Source organism: Chanos chanos, chromosome 9 (genome assembly GCF_902362185.1).
Source record: "Chanos chanos chromosome 9, fChaCha1.1, whole genome shotgun sequence".
NCBI classification, from domain to species: Eukaryota; Metazoa; Chordata; class Actinopteri; order Gonorynchiformes; family Chanidae; genus Chanos; species Chanos chanos.
Window position 1 is genome coordinate 13,169,907 of NC_044503.1, and position 18,131 is coordinate 13,188,037.

The window sequence follows — 18,131 nt, forward strand, 5'->3', positions numbered from 1 at the left end:
TGTGTTGAGCAGTTGTGGAATACCTAAAAAATCACGTCTGTTTGCCTCTGTGGTTGATTGTACTGTAAAATTTGAAAACACACACACACACATATACACACACGCCCTAACCTTAAGGTCATTTACCAGTGACAATGCTGTCTTTCATTCTTCTTTAAAAAAAAAGGCACCTGAGCAGATGTTAAACTGGTAGGGACTATGGTTTTGATCCCCGTTTGACAAGGCATATCCAGCAGCAGTGTAGTTTCAGTCAAATGTCCTCCTAAATTAGCAAATCAAGTACACAGACACACACACACACACACAGGTTTTTTAAGCTCTGGAGAGTCAAGCTAAACATCTTAGACAGTCAGTTAAATAGGAGACCACATAACCTCTAGGTTCAAATCCGGATCTCTCAGTCAGAGAGAACAGTCCTCCTCCTCTCTCTCTCTCTCTCTCTCTCTTTGTCTGGGTCTGTCTCCTAATCTAATCTCAGTCTCTTCAAACTCCAGTCCCGCAGCACTGCTGGGCACCACTGACTCCATGTTTCTATCTTAATACTCATCATGGCCCCTGGCATTGTTTATTCTCCAGCATGTTTGGCACGGTGCTTCATGGGGTTTTTATCACTGAGCTTAGCTCTATGCCAGGGTATTACCTGGGTATCATTAATAACATTGCCTTGGAAGAGGCTATGGAGAGAGAGAGAGAGAGAGACAGAGAGAGAGAGAGAGAGAGAAAATTTTTATTCATGTCAACAGATATTTGCCTTGTTGAATTTGTGGAGGCATTCATTACAAATCTGGGCTATAGCACTAATGCCAAACAAGGTGACAAAGGAGAGGACACATCAATAAGCATTTAATATGTTGAATAAACAGTGTACAAGGGCACCATTCAAAGTGGATGAATGGGATCAGACAAATACGAGAGGATATGATTTTTATTTTTTTTTTTTTGAAAGGAACACAGTTTGCAAATCGCTTTTTGTTTCTTTATTGGGTTCCTTTTCACTTATATTCCACATGAGATGTTAGACTGTTTTATCCAACAGAATCCTCGCTACAGATGGAGGAAGAGAAATTGAATGCTGGGGCATGAATAAGACCTTGTATAAAGTCCATTGTTTTGATTCAGTTTGCTCTCTGTCCTCTTGAGCATGGGTTGTTTTCACTCTGCTCTGTAAATAGACCTCTGTCCCTTCTTCTGTGGGTGGATTTAAACCTGCTCCCTTCTTGGCCCCAAACTATTGGCATAATTAGCTCTTTGAATTCATTACTGAGGAAATTTATGGACTTTTGTTCACATATTAATATCTGGCTGGTTCACTGATTTTTTTTGGGGGGGGGGGGGGGGGGTTTGGCTTTTGGAGGGTGTACTGGAGCCCGAGCGAGGGTTGAATCTACATGTCTTACACTACGCTGTGAAAAAAGTGGCACCTTAAATCAGATTTATGCCTTATGGGCTGGTTTCCTGGACAGGGTTTAAATTAAGTTGAAAAGATTCATGAGCTCTGTGGTGATCTAAGGGCGTGTCACACAGAGTAAAACCAGTGTGACCTATATATATGGGGGTCCACATATTGAATCCCCTCCCTCTTTCGCTCCTTAAATGTAAAAATGTTTTCACGCATTTTTGAAAAAGAAAAAAAAAACTTTTTAGACATTTTTTAAAAATGATTTCAGTATAGCAAATGTTTATTAACCATGGACTTTTTTTTATTACTTTTTTGTTAAAAACTGAATTACAAAAAGGTTTATAATCATATAAAATTGTAAGCAGAGTGGATAGCACATTTGAGTCTTCAGAGAGTCTAAAAACACATTGTTAAACCACCAAATCAATGAATATAAACATTGGACATCTGCTACTGAAGTGAAGAGGCAAAATATTCCCAGTAGTCCATGTGTCTCCGTTCACAGACAGCTTTAATCTGACCTGAGACCTGCTCCTGTGATGGTTTAATTTAAGAGTTCATTTAGTCCTAGAGTGGCTCTAACCTTTAAGGAATTCTTGATCCGGTACGATTTTAAATCACGTTTGAGAAGGCCAATTTGAGTTAATCCAGTTTCAGTGGTCATTTTAGTCTAGAGTCATGCGTCATTTCTGTCTGGACAACAAACCAGACAGTGCAACACAGAGGAGATTCTACTCTATAGCTCTGAGGTGTGTTTATGGACAAACTTTTCATAGTGCATTAGATGCATGGTTTCCGCACCAAGAGAGTGTTCATTGTTACAACAGCCTCAACCTAAGCAGAGCCACCTGTTCATACCATGTGCAAATCCACATGTAAAACATGTAGATAAACAAAGAGCAAGATCAGAAGCCGACTGAATTAGAGACAAAGCAGCATTTTCCTTTCCAGTCAAACATCTTTATCTGAATCCAGCACCACGTCTTAATTGACTGATGGTTTATAACATCTCTCCAACCATGCTGTGATGCAGACGCGATTGTCATGATCAGACGGCACATCCAGCAGCTCTGTTTTTGATTGGCTATTATCTCTGCATGAATGTGTCACTAGCCAGGAACAGGGCAATGGTGTGCACCCACACAGAGGCTCCCACAGAGTCTTCAGTCCTGTCAACCACAGCGATTGGCTGTTATATCTGAGCAACATGAATGCAGATTTTTATCTTGTGAGTTTATCTCGAATAAATTATGAACGATTATCTTCAGGCGTGAGCATGCAGTGCTTCGTTCCTTCATTTATCAGGACATTACTGGTCATTTTAAAAATTTACAACGTAATCTTTCTTTCACTTATCAGTTATCAAAACTAATTTGCACTCACTGCTTCATTACTAACCGGAGTCAACGACACCTAGAAATTTCTGACATTTCAAATGTGTCTTCATTTACATAGACAGTTCATGAGAGTGCCACATACATCTGTCACTGATGTGCGTGTGTTAAAACGACAAAAAAAAAATCACACGTGTGACATATGTCTGAGTGAACTGATCATCTCCGGATTTGTCAATGTTGATTTGCGTTTCATGCCGTTTCCTATAAGATGTTTTCCGTGTTATGTCGCTTATCCTACAACGTTTCATCTTCACTCCAGCCATATCTAATCCAACAGACATAGCTTGGAGATCCTTTAATGTTGTCAGTGTGTCCCTCCCACACCCACTTTCTCTCTCTTTGAGTCTGACTAAGATTTGTCAGCAAAGTTGGCCAAGGACAAGGTTATTTTTTTTTTCCTCACAGCGCCCCAGACAGGAAAGCATGAGACTCCCTGCCATTGTGTAGTGATAACATCCAGGGGAAAAAAAAAAGAAAAAAAAAGAAAGAAAGACAGAAAGAAAATCATTTGCTCTTTTTGGCAGTGGTCTCTGTATGGCTCAGTATGTGTGTTTTTTGCTTGCCAGTCATCATTACCATTGCCAAAGGGTTAAACTGGGATTTGAGAGGAAGTTGGAGATATCTTTCGGTTCCTCTGAAATGACAGACTTACGTTTGGCTGTCAAGCTGTCACTCTCATTCTACTCCCACATTCTGTTCTCACACAGCCTCACTTCACTCCTTTCAAATGTATTTGGCTTACTCTGCATTTAATAATGTTAGTGGGCGATAACTGATCGTTAATCTTTCAGTGGCTATTAAGTTGGCTACGTATCGATGTACGAAATTTAGATCATTAAAGCGGTCGGGCTCTTGTTTGGTATAAATATATATTGGGGGTAAACAAAGCCACAACAGTCTGTCACACAGCTTTGCCTCTGAATCCCAACAGAGGAAAAGGGTTCTGCCAGGCAGCATAGATTCGCTTGTGTGGGCTTTGTTTACATTTAAAAATTTTCATCTCTATCCTGAAGGGAAATGATCTTTTTTAGAGACCCAAATTTCAGAAGTGGTTCGGAGCTATACTGAACCAAAACCTTTTTCGACCTTTTTTTTTTTTTTTTGCCTTAAACTTTTCAGAGTGCCAACTGTGAGGAAGAGGAGGAGGAGAGCTTCCTCTTTAAGTTGTTTTTTTTTTTTTTTCTGAAGTAAGAGGCTGACTCTCAGGGTATCAGACTGGATTAAAGAGCAGAGAGTCCCCCTCAGTTCTCTTCACCTCCACTTTACACTTTCTCCTCTGTCAGCAGCTGCCATGGAGTGGGATGTGTAATACTCCCAGCGTGTTTACGGGCGTGCGCGCATGCGCAAGCGCACACCCACACACGCAAAAACACAAACACAAACGCAAACAAACACAAAAGTGTGTGCACATGGTGTGTGTTCTTTCTTAGTCCATATGACTTATACAATATAGTCACCTACTGATGTTCAAGTCTCTGTCTTTTCTCTGCCTTTATTAACTGCCTGTACAGACATAACTGTGTGTATGGGTGTAAAATTACATATGTGTCTACATAAGCATGTTTCCTTGCCTCTACATCTACACCTCACATCACCTCAGTAAACACTTCTATATACGTGTTTGGCCCGGTCCTGTCTCTGATCAATAATCAGTCCGGACATCCTGCCCCTTCCCTGCCCCGCCCCTCCTGCTGCCATCCACTCCCAATGGGAGTTGAGGGTTAGGAGACATATGTGCCTCCTCTAATTACACAGAGGGGTCCACGGCACTGTGCACCCTGGCCACCCCTGCTTTGTTTTAATCAAGTCTCTTAGGGCAAGAGGACTCATCATAGTAGTATTAGTCTGGCTGACACTCTGATGAATAATGTGTCGCATGTGCCTGTAGGGGCTTCCCATTTATAACAGAAGAACATGCATTCAGAGGGCTTCCCATTTATAACAGAAGAACATGCATTCAGAGGGCTTCCCATTTATAACAGAGGGACATGCATTCAGAGGGCTGGCAATCTGAGCTGCCTCCGAGGAGCGACGAGGGAGCAGCTCTGTGTCCTGCGCATCTGTGTGTGTGAGCGTGGTGTGTGTGTGTGTGTGTGTGTGTGTGTGTGTGTGTGTGTGTTTTTGGGGGGTGGGTGGGGGGTGGTCTGTTCACCCAATTATCGTAGTGTGTACGTACACAGACCATCTCACAAACAAACACACACACACACACAGCTATTATGGATAAAAACCCTCTTCACTTTCATTCATTCATAGAAACACTCATACGCACAACCACCATATACACAGTACGGATCAATAGTGAAACTGCACAGAGTTTGGTTTCCCTCTAAATCACCTATCCCAGGGCTCATTCTATCATGTGCATCTATTCTATATTGCAGCTAATGACAGGAATATAACACCACATAGGCAATTACCTTTTCATGACTACGACTTTTTGCATTGAAATAAAGGCAGCTGGATTAATAAAGACTGTCATGACATTTATTTAAAGCTCTTAGGGACGTTTGTTATGATTACATTTTAAGACAAACTGTGCATAATAGAGACAATAGTAACTATAAAGTGGAACTGCTCTATGCTGGACAGTCCCAAGAAGATGAGGCAGTACCATGGATCATCTTCATGAGACCAGACAATACACAGCTGTCATCCAGTGTTTGGTTGATTGAACATGGGTGGGGCAGCAGGCACGCTCCCTTCACTGGTATATGAAGGCGTGGGGACAGCAAGCAGGACAAAAGAAACTGAATAGCCTCTGTGTGTGTGTGTGTGTGTGTGTGTTTATATGTGTGTGTGTGTGTGTGTGTGTGTGTGTGCGCGAGCGCGTCTGTCTGAGGAACCCAACAATGCGTTTCAAACAGTAGACGACCTTCATTTTCGTGTATACGAGGGCATGGTGAAATCACTTTGCACCGAAGTGCCATTGCACAAGTGACCTTCCAGAATATTCTGCAGTCCCTGAATATCAATGCAACTGGCATTTACAAAACAATTAACCAAACTGTTTGGGTTTTCTGCATTCACACCATTCGGACCGTTTCATTTGCAAACAGTTTAGACTTTTGTTTCTTATTTGTTTCAAAAGTTAACAACATTTCCATTTTTTGTGTTTGGAGAAAAAAGCAGTGTAAGGAACACAAAATTTATTTGAGCTTCTAATCCAAACCATTTAAAAGGTCATCTACTTACATAAAAACTAAGGGTTTTTCCATAGAGTTAACAAACTGCTTCTATTATCAAAACCACTGCCAAAACACCAAAGTATATTTTGATTGCACACCATACAAGGAAGGGGGGGGGGGGCATCATGTACTTTGTCTCTGCATTGTTCAGTATGATGGATTACCCCTTAATATAAAAACAGGTGGTAGTCATTGAGGCTGTTTCCTGTGTAGGCGACGTGGTGTTTTTTCTAAGGGCAACTCAGCAGGGTCTTTATTTCTTGTGCTCTCTCTCTCTCTCTCTCTCTCTCTCTCTCTTTCTCACTCACTCACACACACACACACACACACACACAGTTGTACCTAAGCACATATTATCTTAGGATAATAGGTTTTATCATAGGATAAAAGGTTTCCACAGTTTGGGCATCACAGAAATGTGGGTGTTGTATTCTATCTACTCTCCTCAGCTGGTTTACATTTTTTCTCCCTCCTACAGTTCTTGAAACAGTAGACCCCACCCCTACTGTCTCCTCTAGCAGGGCAGAGTTGTTTGGGACAATGCCCTGAATTAGTAATGAGGGAAGAATGAGAGAGAGAGAAAGAGAGAAAAGCAGAGAGAGAGAGAGAGAGAGAGAGAGAGAGAGAGAGTTCACACAGTTCACTGGGGGTTCTTACATCATTTCCAAACTCTGCTGAGGTAGAACAAAACATTTCAACTTAGCAGACGCTTAGTTACAGGACTACTGAAAAGTGTGAAACTGTGTTACGCTCAGACGAGCTGACTGAGAATGGCGCATTCCTCAACCAGCTTCTCTCTCTCTGCCCCCCCCCGCCTCTTCCCCTGCAGATGGTGCAGTCCATTTAAAAAAGGCACTCGTCGCTTCTACATGCTCGGTGTCCTTTCAGCCAGTGCGCGGCAGCTGAGAGCTCAAAAGCACAGAGGGAGAGCGCTCGCTTTCTCATTCTTTTCCTGAACTCTCACACACTCAAAACACAAACACGCACACACACACACACACACTCTCTCACATACGCATGCACATCCTTCCATGCCATTGCCTGTGGCTAAGAGGCTCTTTAATACGTTTCCATTCTCTCTGAAGGATCTGTTAAGAAACTGTTCAGGATTTTCACTTCTGCTTTTTGATTTTTTTTTTTTTTTTTTTTTTCAGTTCAGATCTGGAGAAACATCACTACTGAGGAGCAAGAAAAGAGAGGAGAGACAGTATCGCTTTTCTTTTCTTTTTCTTCCCACTGAGACCATGACACCTTGTTTGGATTCTTTTCTCAGGCTAAGATCCTTAAAATGATGGAGGACAACAAACAGTTGGCTCAGCGGATCGACGGGGCCATCCAGTCAGCCAGTCAGGAGGTAACTAACCTGCGCTCAGAGCTGACTGCCACCAGCCGCAGACTAGCTGAACTCGGGGCAGGAGAGCCGGCTGTTCTGGAGAACCACCAGCACAACCACCATGGTAAGAAAACACTTCTGTCATGCTGCCGGTTTGTGTTTTCACAGAGAGAGAGAGGGAGAGAAAGAAAGAGAGAGAGAGATAGAGAGATAGAAAGAGTATGTGTGTGAGTGTGTGTGTGTTAGAGAGAAAGAGAGTACTGAACTGGTTGTGTGTGTGTGTGTGTGTGTGTGTGTGTGTGTGTGTGTGTGTGTGTGTTGGGGGGGGTGAATGAGAACTCATGCGTTTTCCGTGTTTTTAAAACAGATTGTGTGACTGGGATGAATGGGGCAGGATTAGGGGTGCATGAATGAGTGTTCTGCTGGATGTCAACTCACTGTTCCCCCTCTACAACCCCTGTCTGGCCCCCCCCCCCTCCTACGCTCCCCCTCTTCCATGCCTCTCTGCCTCTCTCAGCTGGTTCACTCTATGTTCAATAATTAACCCCTGAACCCTGCAATGGGCCAGGAGAACCAGGAAAGGAGAGAGAGAGAGAGAGAGAGAGAGAGAAGAAACAGGAGACCCGTTCTGATGTTTCCTTGGCTTTTTTCTGATATACACAGAATAAGCTGTTCACTGTGTCTCTGTATCCATCCATCTAAAGAGAGCATGTGTTAGTATTTGTCATTTGAGTATGTGTGTCACCAACACTTCCCTCCTCAGCAGTAAGACAGACTTTGAGCGTTTGTGGCAGTCTTAGTCCGTGTGACAGCAGGACATGCTGAATGGTGACCCATGTGTAGCTGTTTCCAAAGGTTCCCTTATGTCCCAGTCTGAGCAGTTCACGTGGAACAGCTGCTTTTGTTGTCTTAGTAAACTAAACTCTCCATGTTTAGAGGTCATCTTTTGCCATTTATAGTTTGTGTCAGAGTCTATCCAGTGTAAAATCCACACTGGCTTTTCAAATGCAAAAATTATTGATTTCTCTGTTGTATCCCCATCTATTCGCATTTTTTTCTCCTCCTGTTTTGTAACATTGTTTACTTAAGAACTCTGAGTATGTTGTAGCTACTGATAATAGCTGGAATTTTTTAGTTTTGTTCTGCATTTAGTTTAGGTTCACCACAGCGGTCATTGGCTCTTTTGGTCAGTTGTCTCTATTTGCGAGGCAATGAACTGACTAAACAAACTGAGTTTGTTCGACAGACCATCAAGAGGGTTTCTTTCCCTGCTAATGATGTTTCAACATTACACGGAAACGAAAAGAAAAAAAAAAGGTTTCTTTAATCTTGATAGCTTTAAAAGCTATTTACATTGAATTCATTTTGTCTTAAATGTCTGACAAAGTCTGAGTTATTCTGTACGCTTACTCTGACAGGGACACAACCGGACGCGGTGACCCTGTACTGCGGGTCGGGATTTTTTCAAGAGTTAGTTGCGTTGCTGTGCATGTATGTTGCATGTGTGTGTGTTTGTTGAAGCAACGTCACGCATTCCCATCAGCGAATCTGTCAAATGAAGAGACGTTCTCACATTTCTCAGCAGCTCCGGGGCTGGGAAGCTCTATACAGTGGAGCTTACTACTGATTTAAAGAAAAAAAAAAACACACACACACACACGCAGATCTGGAAAAAGTGCATAGCCTCCTGTCTTCGGTTTGTTTTTAACCTTACTGTGACATACAATCATGTATGAAAACTTGTGATGACTAATGACATTCCAAAACAGCTTTTTTGACACTGTAAGCTAATAAAAATGATTTCTGCAACATCAGGAAAAAAAGTGTCATTTAAAAAATTGACAACTCACATGCATCCACAGTATGTTTCCTTTTTGTTTCTCTCTTATCTGTTCCTCTCTCTCTCTCTTTCTTCTCGTTCACATATACGCACTCTCTCTCACACACACACCCACTCACACACAAAGAGATGCACACCCTTTCTCTCTCATACAAAAACACATGTGTGCATTCACACACTCACTCACTCACAGACACAGACATAGACACACACATGCACGCGCGCGCGCACACACACACACACACACTCAAACACTCTCTCTCTCTCTCGCCTCCCAGTGTCCCAGTGTGGTGCAGGGCTCGGTGGAACAAAAGGATGAGGCAGTAATTTATTACCTGAGTAAAGCACTGGGGGAAGTGTGTGTCAGGGGCGTGGGTTCACTCCGCAGCCCAGCTTGTTCTGGGACCATAGGGAGCTGAGTGTGATGCTGTAAGATCAGCACAATAACACACACACACACACACACATACACACACACACACAATTCACCCCATACTTTATCAGATGAGAAGTACTTCTCGTCTCTCCTCAAAAAAAAAAAAAAAAAACCCCAAAAAAACCCATTTCCACCTTGTAAGCATAGCGAGTACTGCTGAATAATGGTGGCGATACAGTTAGACCATACGCTGATAGGAAAAGTTGCTGGAGTCATTGAGTTACAATAGCATTGCAGTGAGGTTATGGTGTGAATGAATGGCGCATTACTTCCCTCTGCCTATTCTTCTGTAAACTGATCACAGGGTTTAATGAGGAGCACTGACCCCCTCAAACCACTCTGACTCAGCACATCCAGTTGCTCTCTGAATACAAACTACTGTAATCTCTGTAGATTGGAACTGCCTGTGAGGATTCAAGTGAACGTGTATGGACGTGAGCTGGAGCGAGCCATCAATTCATGACCGCGCGGTATACGCGAACGTAGCAGCTGTTCATGCTTTAACGTTTGCTCTGCTTTCTCCTATGTTACTTTTGTTTTCGTTGAAAAGCTCGTCATTATCTGAAGAGATTGCTGTTTGACAGAAAGATAAGAATGTTGTTCTAGCGTGGAGCACCTGGAAGCTCGCTGACTTAGATGAGATTTGTCTCTCTTCAAACATCAAACTGTGAAAATGAGCCCCTGCAGCTACAAAAGGAAACAGAAAAAAAAACCACCTCTCATTCTCTATTTCTTTCCCCAGAGACGTCCCGGAAATGATTTGTACTTTGACTCTGATAGCTTCTTACATTTGGGAGCTGATAGGATGTAGCACTCTTGTTGCTATTGTAAAACTTTTCTCTTTTTCTCCATCTCTCTCTCTCTCTCTCTCTCTCTCTCTCATCACTAATCATCCATCCTTTTTCCCCCACACGTAACTGCTCACTAAACTACAATAGTGCTTGGTCAGTTATTTTAATGTATGGCTTGTTCAGCATATTAAAAGATACAATACAATTATTCATTGCCTTTTGAAGAATACAACCTTTTGATGCCTTATGGTTTCATACTTTAATAATCTAATATCTAGAGCTTAATCTCCCTGTGCTTTATATGTCTTATTATATTTCAGTTAAGACGACTGGCCTGAAAATCTTTTTTTTTTTTTTTTTCTCTAGCGAATATTATAGATTGTCAGTCTGTTTGAGCACATGTAAATCTGTCCCTGAATACATGAATATGTGATTGATGCATACACACCTTATTCCTCAGCACATTAATATAAAGTAGACGGTCGCCTTGTTAAAATCAGGCTTTAAGCAGTCGGTCCTCTGGCTAATCAACAGCATTATTTAATTTTTTTTTCTTGATCATCTTATCAAATGTAATTATACGACTAATCAGGATAAACAAAGTGCACCAACCCTGTGGGCTAATCATTAGTAATGAAATATGTGACTGGTCCATAGGATAAATAAGGGGGTAAAAATTTTTAAAAAAAAAAGGCGAAAACTTATTTGTCTTTCACAGAAGTGCTATCAGCAGGATCAAAGTCCCAGCAGCAGGCTTCTTACATCGTTTAGAGACGGAGGGGAACGGTGTCTTGGAGTTAATTAGGATACCGGCCTTGCATATTAATAGGCCTTAGTGAACACCGATATTCTGTTCCGTCATACAAAGAGCTGCCTTTGCAAAGCACGTTGGTTACTTCATTAGAGCAGTCCTGTGTTTGTATAATGAAATCTTCAGCATAACAGATTATGAGAGTTGAGAAAGAAGTACAGATATAGAGATTTTTGGTATTGAGAAAAAAAAGGTACATTCTCAGGGTAAAAGTAATGTTTGTCATAAGGCATTTTAATGTTCTTTTTTTTCTTTTTCTTTTTTTTACTGCTGTAATTGGTGCTCTCTCCAAGACCGGTTTGAATAATGTTCAATGCTGTTTAGTTTCCACAAATAAACATTTTTCGCATGATTTGCCAGTTTCTCTCATTACATGATCACAACTATAAACAGAATTCTGAATTCTGAATCTCATTTCAAAAGAAACTCAATGTGTTGTACCCACTGTGTAACTATTTGTGATGTCAAACACTGTATCGCCTATGGTGAAGAAATTGCAAACCATGATTGGCTGTTGACAGGTTTGGAGAGCTGTGATTGGACACATAACAAGAACCATAATTACTTTCGGGGATTTTCACTCATCTCTTTCGTTTGGGCTGTTTTTTCTTCTCACTTGGCTCTTTCTAGTTATGCCAGCAACCTACTCTTCATCTTTGATATCGGAGTGCAGTGGTGCAGGGAGCTATAGACACCAACACGCAATTTCATTTAGATTATACTGCGCTCTAATATGATTTTGACATGCAAGGCCCCCGCGGGGTTTCGCAATGTGCTGGAAATGCTGATAGCCTTTTACAGTGCAGGAGTCCTGAGGAGGCTCCAACAAAGCCATAAACACAGAAAAGGCACTCAAACTCTTTTCTGTACCTGGCAGTAAACGCACCGTATCGGCCTCTTACCCTTCCATTCTTGAATGAAGTTTTTAAGTCAGACCTGCTTTCAAGGGTTTTGCTACGCCACACTCTCACCTCTTTAATTAGTCTAATGAATAATTTTGTCCTTTCAAATCAGCTTGCTTTGCAAGGGCTGCTTGAATTGTTGCCTGTATTTCTCAGCCAGTGAATAGCATTGCTAAAAAAATTTGGAGCTGCTGAAGTTACCCTTAATGCATTCACTGTTACAGAGCATGATATGCTAAGCAATCAGCATATATTATAACTGGCGCGTGGTAAACACATTCACTACATGCCGTGTCTTGCTTATGGTTTTGAATATGTAAAAAAGCTGGTGTGTAGCACTTGTTAAAAGCTTTTGAAAATCAACTGCTTCCTTCGTTGTCATTCTGACCAGCTGCTATTCAGTGTTTAGCCACACATGCAGACCGGTGTAGTCATGCCACTTTTACATCCCATCTCTATTCACGGAAAGGCCTTTATCGTTTGACTCAGCTGAAGTATACTGTTGTCTTTGAACATTAGAGTTCTGCTCTGACCATGTCACGGTTAATTCTGCTCCTGGCAGAACTCCATCCCTCCCCGACTCTATCTAGGCATCAGCGCCGGTTGCCAGGGCGATCTTCACGCATTATCTGACATTAACGGCAACGCTGACCCTGAACGCTTTGCCCAGGTAGCGCAGCAGCACTGCTAATGCTCTGGCCATTATCCTCCATTGACAGCTAAATTGCCCATCAACTCATACAGGTCTCTTTCATCTGCTCTACTCCCCTGTGGTTGCATATAATATCTATGCTTTGTCAGCTGGGAGAGGCACTTTGTATATTGAGTGGTACACATATTATATGTTCAAACTCAAACTCAAACATGAGCTATACAGAGTGACTGAGTAGTTGTATTTTCCCCTCATATTCTGGACAGATTTATACAGCAAATTCACAATGATTTATGTGACAGATAGGAAAGGATGGAGAAAGAGGAGGGGAGAGGAGACAAGAGAGAAAGGAAGAAAGGAGAATTGATGGAACTGATAGGGGTAAACAGAGTAATGAAAAAGAAGATAAAAAGACAAGAGAGGAAGAGACCAAAATGGAGAAGAGAAGAGAAGAGAAGAGAAGAGAAGAGAAGAGAAGAGAAGAGAAGAGAAGAGAAGAGAAACTGAGATAAGATGAGCAGAACGCTGTACAGTGTAGAGACCCAGGCAAGAGCAAGAGGGAGAGGGAAAGAGAAGACAAGAAGAAAAGACAAGTTATCATGGAACAAAGAAAAAACACCAGGAAACGATCTGAAAGAAAAGCCAAACTGCAACTGAATGGAAGTAGTCAATAGCACTCGGACCCATTTTGCTTTCTCAGAGCTTACCTTTTAAGTATTTTCAATAATAGACAAAGTGCTATGTTACCTCAGACCCGAAATACTCTCATGTCATTATACCACACTACATTTACACCCTACTTAATGAAAAGGTCAATGATATGTTCTCTAATGTAATGATCTATTGAGTTGGCTCTATTATAGTAAGGGACTCTTAAGATGCTAATTAGCCTCTTGTCCAGAGTGTAATCACACCAGTGCTTAAGCATTATGCTGCATTTGATGGCAACAATCTAAATGTAGGAACTTGAAAACTGTACAAAGACAGGATACCCACAGAACTGTGCTCCTATAACAGCCAGGTGATAACAACTGCGTGAGTGTGTGTGTACACAAGTGCGCTTTTCAGTTCTGGGCCAAAGCTTGTTACCAGTGACTATATGATAATTTCTCTTTCATGGATGTCATGCAAATTGACAAAACTATGACTTTTTTTTTCTAGAAAGGCCTTAAGGCTGTAATACTCATTGCTATCCAAAATTATAATGACTTTCTCTCCCAACTACCCACTACTTTTTCAGAATAGTCATGTTACATATTGTTCTTGATCAGCAAGCTAAGTGAAATAAATAAGAATTAAAGCCTCTCTGTGTTGTGTCCAGACATGCAGCGGGAGGGTATGAATGAAAAATCTTTTCACAGTTGAGCCCAGCCAGTAGGGTACGGCTTGTCTATTTCCATTCTCGCCACACAAGGCCTTTCTTTCTCCAGTTAGATCACAGCATTCCTCAGCCTCTTTCAGAAGTGACGGAGGGCTGTTTTGTACCATGCTCCCTCCTTAAAGCAGATCGGGAACGATTGTGTCTGAACAATGGGCAGGAACGGATGTGAGCCAGATGGAGGTCAAGTTACCCAGCAAACACGGACAACCCTGAGTGTAAAACTGCCTAAAAACCTGATAGGAACAAAGCAAATGCCAGTTCATGACAAATAACATCTACAGAAATACGTACATTCCAACCTATGTCAAGAATTTAAGTGGACAAGAATTAGTAATGTTTGTTTTCAGAGCAGTTTTTAACATATATGAGATCTAAATGTAGACCACGTGATGTGCTTGTAGTATTTGCAGTCTTCAGTGTCCTTGTCAATGTTAAAAACAATGCCCCCCCCCCCCCCCCCCCCCACCACGCAATAACCCGGATTCTCCATGTGTACACAGTCATTATGCTGTTTAGAGTGCATGTGCACAATAGAAGTGTCATGAGGAATTTGACGTGCCGTCTCTGTTTTCTGTTTGTGTACCATAGGCTATATGACTTCTGTACGCTTGCCAAAGAAAGCACTGACGTCCGAGTATTGCAGTGCTGTTATTTTAAAAATGAAATACACCATTGCGCAAAAACGTTGTCACTGTCTTGTTTTCTCTTCATGTATTCCTATTTGGCCAAAGTAAATTACTCTTTGAGGTGTTAGTCGCAGTAAGCGGTCATTCATTCGGTAGACTGCCTTTGAACGAGCAGCCTGTGTCATAAAGGGTCATCTATTTGTAAGAGTCACCTTTGTATATCAGCATTTGTGCCTGTGCTCTGGTTGTCGTGGTGCCCTTTAGCGCTAGTTTGTCGCTGCTGTCATGCCCCTCTGGACTGCCCTACTCCAGCTGATGCCGACAGCCTCTGCACTCAACAGCAGATGGTCCCTGTGTCCCTGTGCCTGCTAATCAATGACATTACCCATACTCCACTGCAATTAACGGCCACTTTACAGGGCAAAGATGTGTCAAGCTGATTCAGAGAGCAGGCATTACGCACTCTAATTTAGAGTCTTGGTCCTAGCATTTTGACAGCAATGGTACAAGATTTTACACAAAGCTTACTTTTTCTGTGGGTGCTAATTTAGCAAATCTGTAATTATATGTGGGAAACAGATAACATTTAGGATTCTGTGGTTTAGAGTCTGTAAGAAAACTGCTGCAGATTAATTCACAAGCTACTTTTCAGAATCCTTGAATGAAGAAAAACTGAAAGCCTTGATTAAGCTCTTCATTATTTGCGCGGGACATGACATTAGGGCCTGATAAAGAGGCACACATTCTTTTTTATATTTTTTTTGGAATGCATATTAGATCACAGATGTTTCAGGGTGTAATTTTTGGGTATTTAGATGATTGGCCAGTAGCTTTGTGAGTGTTGCAGCGTGAATAATTCCAGTGATTGGAAGATATTAAAAGCGTACAGCTATGGCACCAGCCTTGAGTGAGCTGAAAGAATAGAGTGTGTATGTGTGTGTGTGTCTGTGTGTGCACACGTTGATAAGCACTGTGCTGTTGGAAATGATTGGAGCGCTGCTACCGTGACTGGAATTTGACACCACAGCGATTATTTATAAGGGAGGCGTTATTGTGTGGGAATGTGCCACTGACTGTATGATGAATTGGTATTTCGCTTTCCTTCTCACTCTTTTTCTCTCCATTCACTTTGCTCACTCTCTATGGTTTAAGATATTTTTTTCTTTTTGTCTCTCATATCAAACCTCGATGCAGCTAATAGCTGGGTACAGCGAACCACTATTTGTGAAGGAGTGAATTCAAAGGTGGGCTGTGAAAATTAGAACTGTGGTATTCTTGTCAGTAGAACTGACAAGTATGTAAATTCCTTTATGTTTTGTGTCCCTAATTAGTTTGTGTTTACCACAAAACGCCTGCATTTACCGTATTGTAAACACACTGTAAATGCAGATTACTACTATTATACATTTATAGTTTTACTTCATATGTAGAGGACAGTTTGTCATTTCCATGATCCGGGGGCATACAACAAGAATAATTATGCACATGGAACTTATACAGTATTTTCCAATACAGTTACTGGGAAATACACAGATATTACAGAAGTTAAGAAGTGACCAGGAATATTCTCCACTGAGACGTGTCTTCAGAGAATTGGGGGCCATCAGACATCATATCATGTTTTGTTCTATTTTCAAGTTACAACAAGATCTCCAAGATTGTTGTTTTTCTTTTCCTCAAAGTCTTTTTTTCCTCCTTTTGTAAGCTTGCATGTAACAGCATATCATACCGACCACCATGGTTTAATAGTGGAGATCAGAATTTTGCTCTGCTATGATGTAAGATGACCTCTGTGCTTGAGGGCTTGACTTTTGACTTTTATTTTCTTATGAACACAAACTAGATGAACTGAGCAACATTTGCCTGTGTAAGGAACAGACACTCATTACTAGATTGTCCAAATCACAAGTGGATTGGTGTGCATCTCAGACACTGTCAGAAATCCCAGTTGCACCATTAAGTCAGGCTAGTCTTAATGGTGACTGCTACACTGTGTACTGTCTCTCACACCTTCCTAAACAAAGGAGTAGAGAAAGATATTAGCATCAGCAAAGCACTGATGCCTGATCTGGAACCTGTCACGTTCAAAGACATGAGCAGGACAGGCAGAGGTAACTCTACTCTCTAACTGCTCTCCACGGTGAACATGGAACTGTAAAATGAACTGTAAAAACCTCCTGTTTGCATGCTGTGTTTGACTGAGTTTTCGCGTGTGTTTTCAGAAAGACAGTAATAAGAAGGAACATGAGCTGTCGTCCAAAAGTTTAATTCATTCTGGGGATCATGAAATGGGCTCTGTACATGTGATTAAATATAGTGAATCCTGCTGTAATGAACTTCCATGGAAACTTTCTGTTCCACTGTGTCATAAATGTAATGGCATAATAATGTGAAAGAGATGTCACCTGCTCAGATACTCCAACATTAACCGCCAATGCCAAAACGGTAACTTAGCCTTTTGAAACACTCCTATTATGTGATTCATGGACAAGAGCAGAAACATATTTTGTTGTTGTGGAGTTTGCAGTCATTAGAGATGATGCCTCTCTTGTTAACAACTATGCTTGGAATAACTCTCCAGCTCTCTGGATCTGTAATTGTGTCTGATCCTTCAGACAACTAAAGAACAGATGACTTGGTATGTTGTTGAACTTAAATGCTGCCAGTCATAGGAGTAATTGCATAGGACTGCACTCTGAGCCAACCTCTCAATTGTGTTTGATCCCTCATTGACCTCAGATACAGCTATAATAAAGTTACTTCAACCACAGAAGTAGAACTTTCTATAACTTCAGCCTACATAAAAACCTAGGTCCCCATTACCTGCATGCATGCTCTTCATTGACCTCCTTGCCAGAGAACTTCCAAGACCATCTCAGGGTTAGCAAGTAGCTAAGCTACAACTAAACCTGTCTTCACTCCATAGTAACTGATGTTTTGCAGCTTCCAGTTTAGCTCCTCTGACAGCTTTCTGTAATAAGAATAAATCCAGAAGTCAGTTTGGACTTGCTTCAGCCTGAAATCTTCCTGTCCTGTCCTAAGCTCATTCTACCATTCTGCCTTTGATAGCAATCCATTGGACTAGCTTGTGTCAACTATACTGCTACTATTTATATGATTCCTATATTACTCATTTGCTTGTCGTTACTATGTATATATTGTCTATAATAATTATTGTCAAGCTTTATTTTATTTTATCCATGTCTGCTTATTTCTCTTGAGTCACAATTACGCTTAACAAACTCATAACTTCATGTAGATCTTAATTATTTCAAAATTTAACTTGCTGTCAGCATAGTTTGCCCATTTTAAAGTATCTGTCATAGAAATAGTGATAATAATACAAGTGTTCAATTAATGCAGATTAATCAAAAT

At 41.3% G+C, this 18,131-nt stretch overlaps 1 protein-coding gene across 4 annotated transcripts in view; it reads left to right on the top strand.

Annotated features, from left to right (window-relative positions):
* Positions 1–6,980: 6,980 nt before the first annotated feature.
* Positions 6,981–18,131, top strand: part of kazna (kazrin, periplakin interacting protein a) — a 98,543-nt gene continuing 87,392 nt past the window's right edge. For all 4 annotated transcript variants that reach the window (XM_030783751.1, XM_030783749.1, XM_030783750.1 and 1 more), the window contains exon 1: positions 6,981–7,441. In XM_030783751.1, coding sequence (XP_030639611.1) covers positions 7,273–7,441 — 169 coding nt within the window. In that variant the 5' untranslated portion in view covers positions 6,981–7,272. The remainder of the gene's footprint in view (positions 7,442–18,131) is intronic.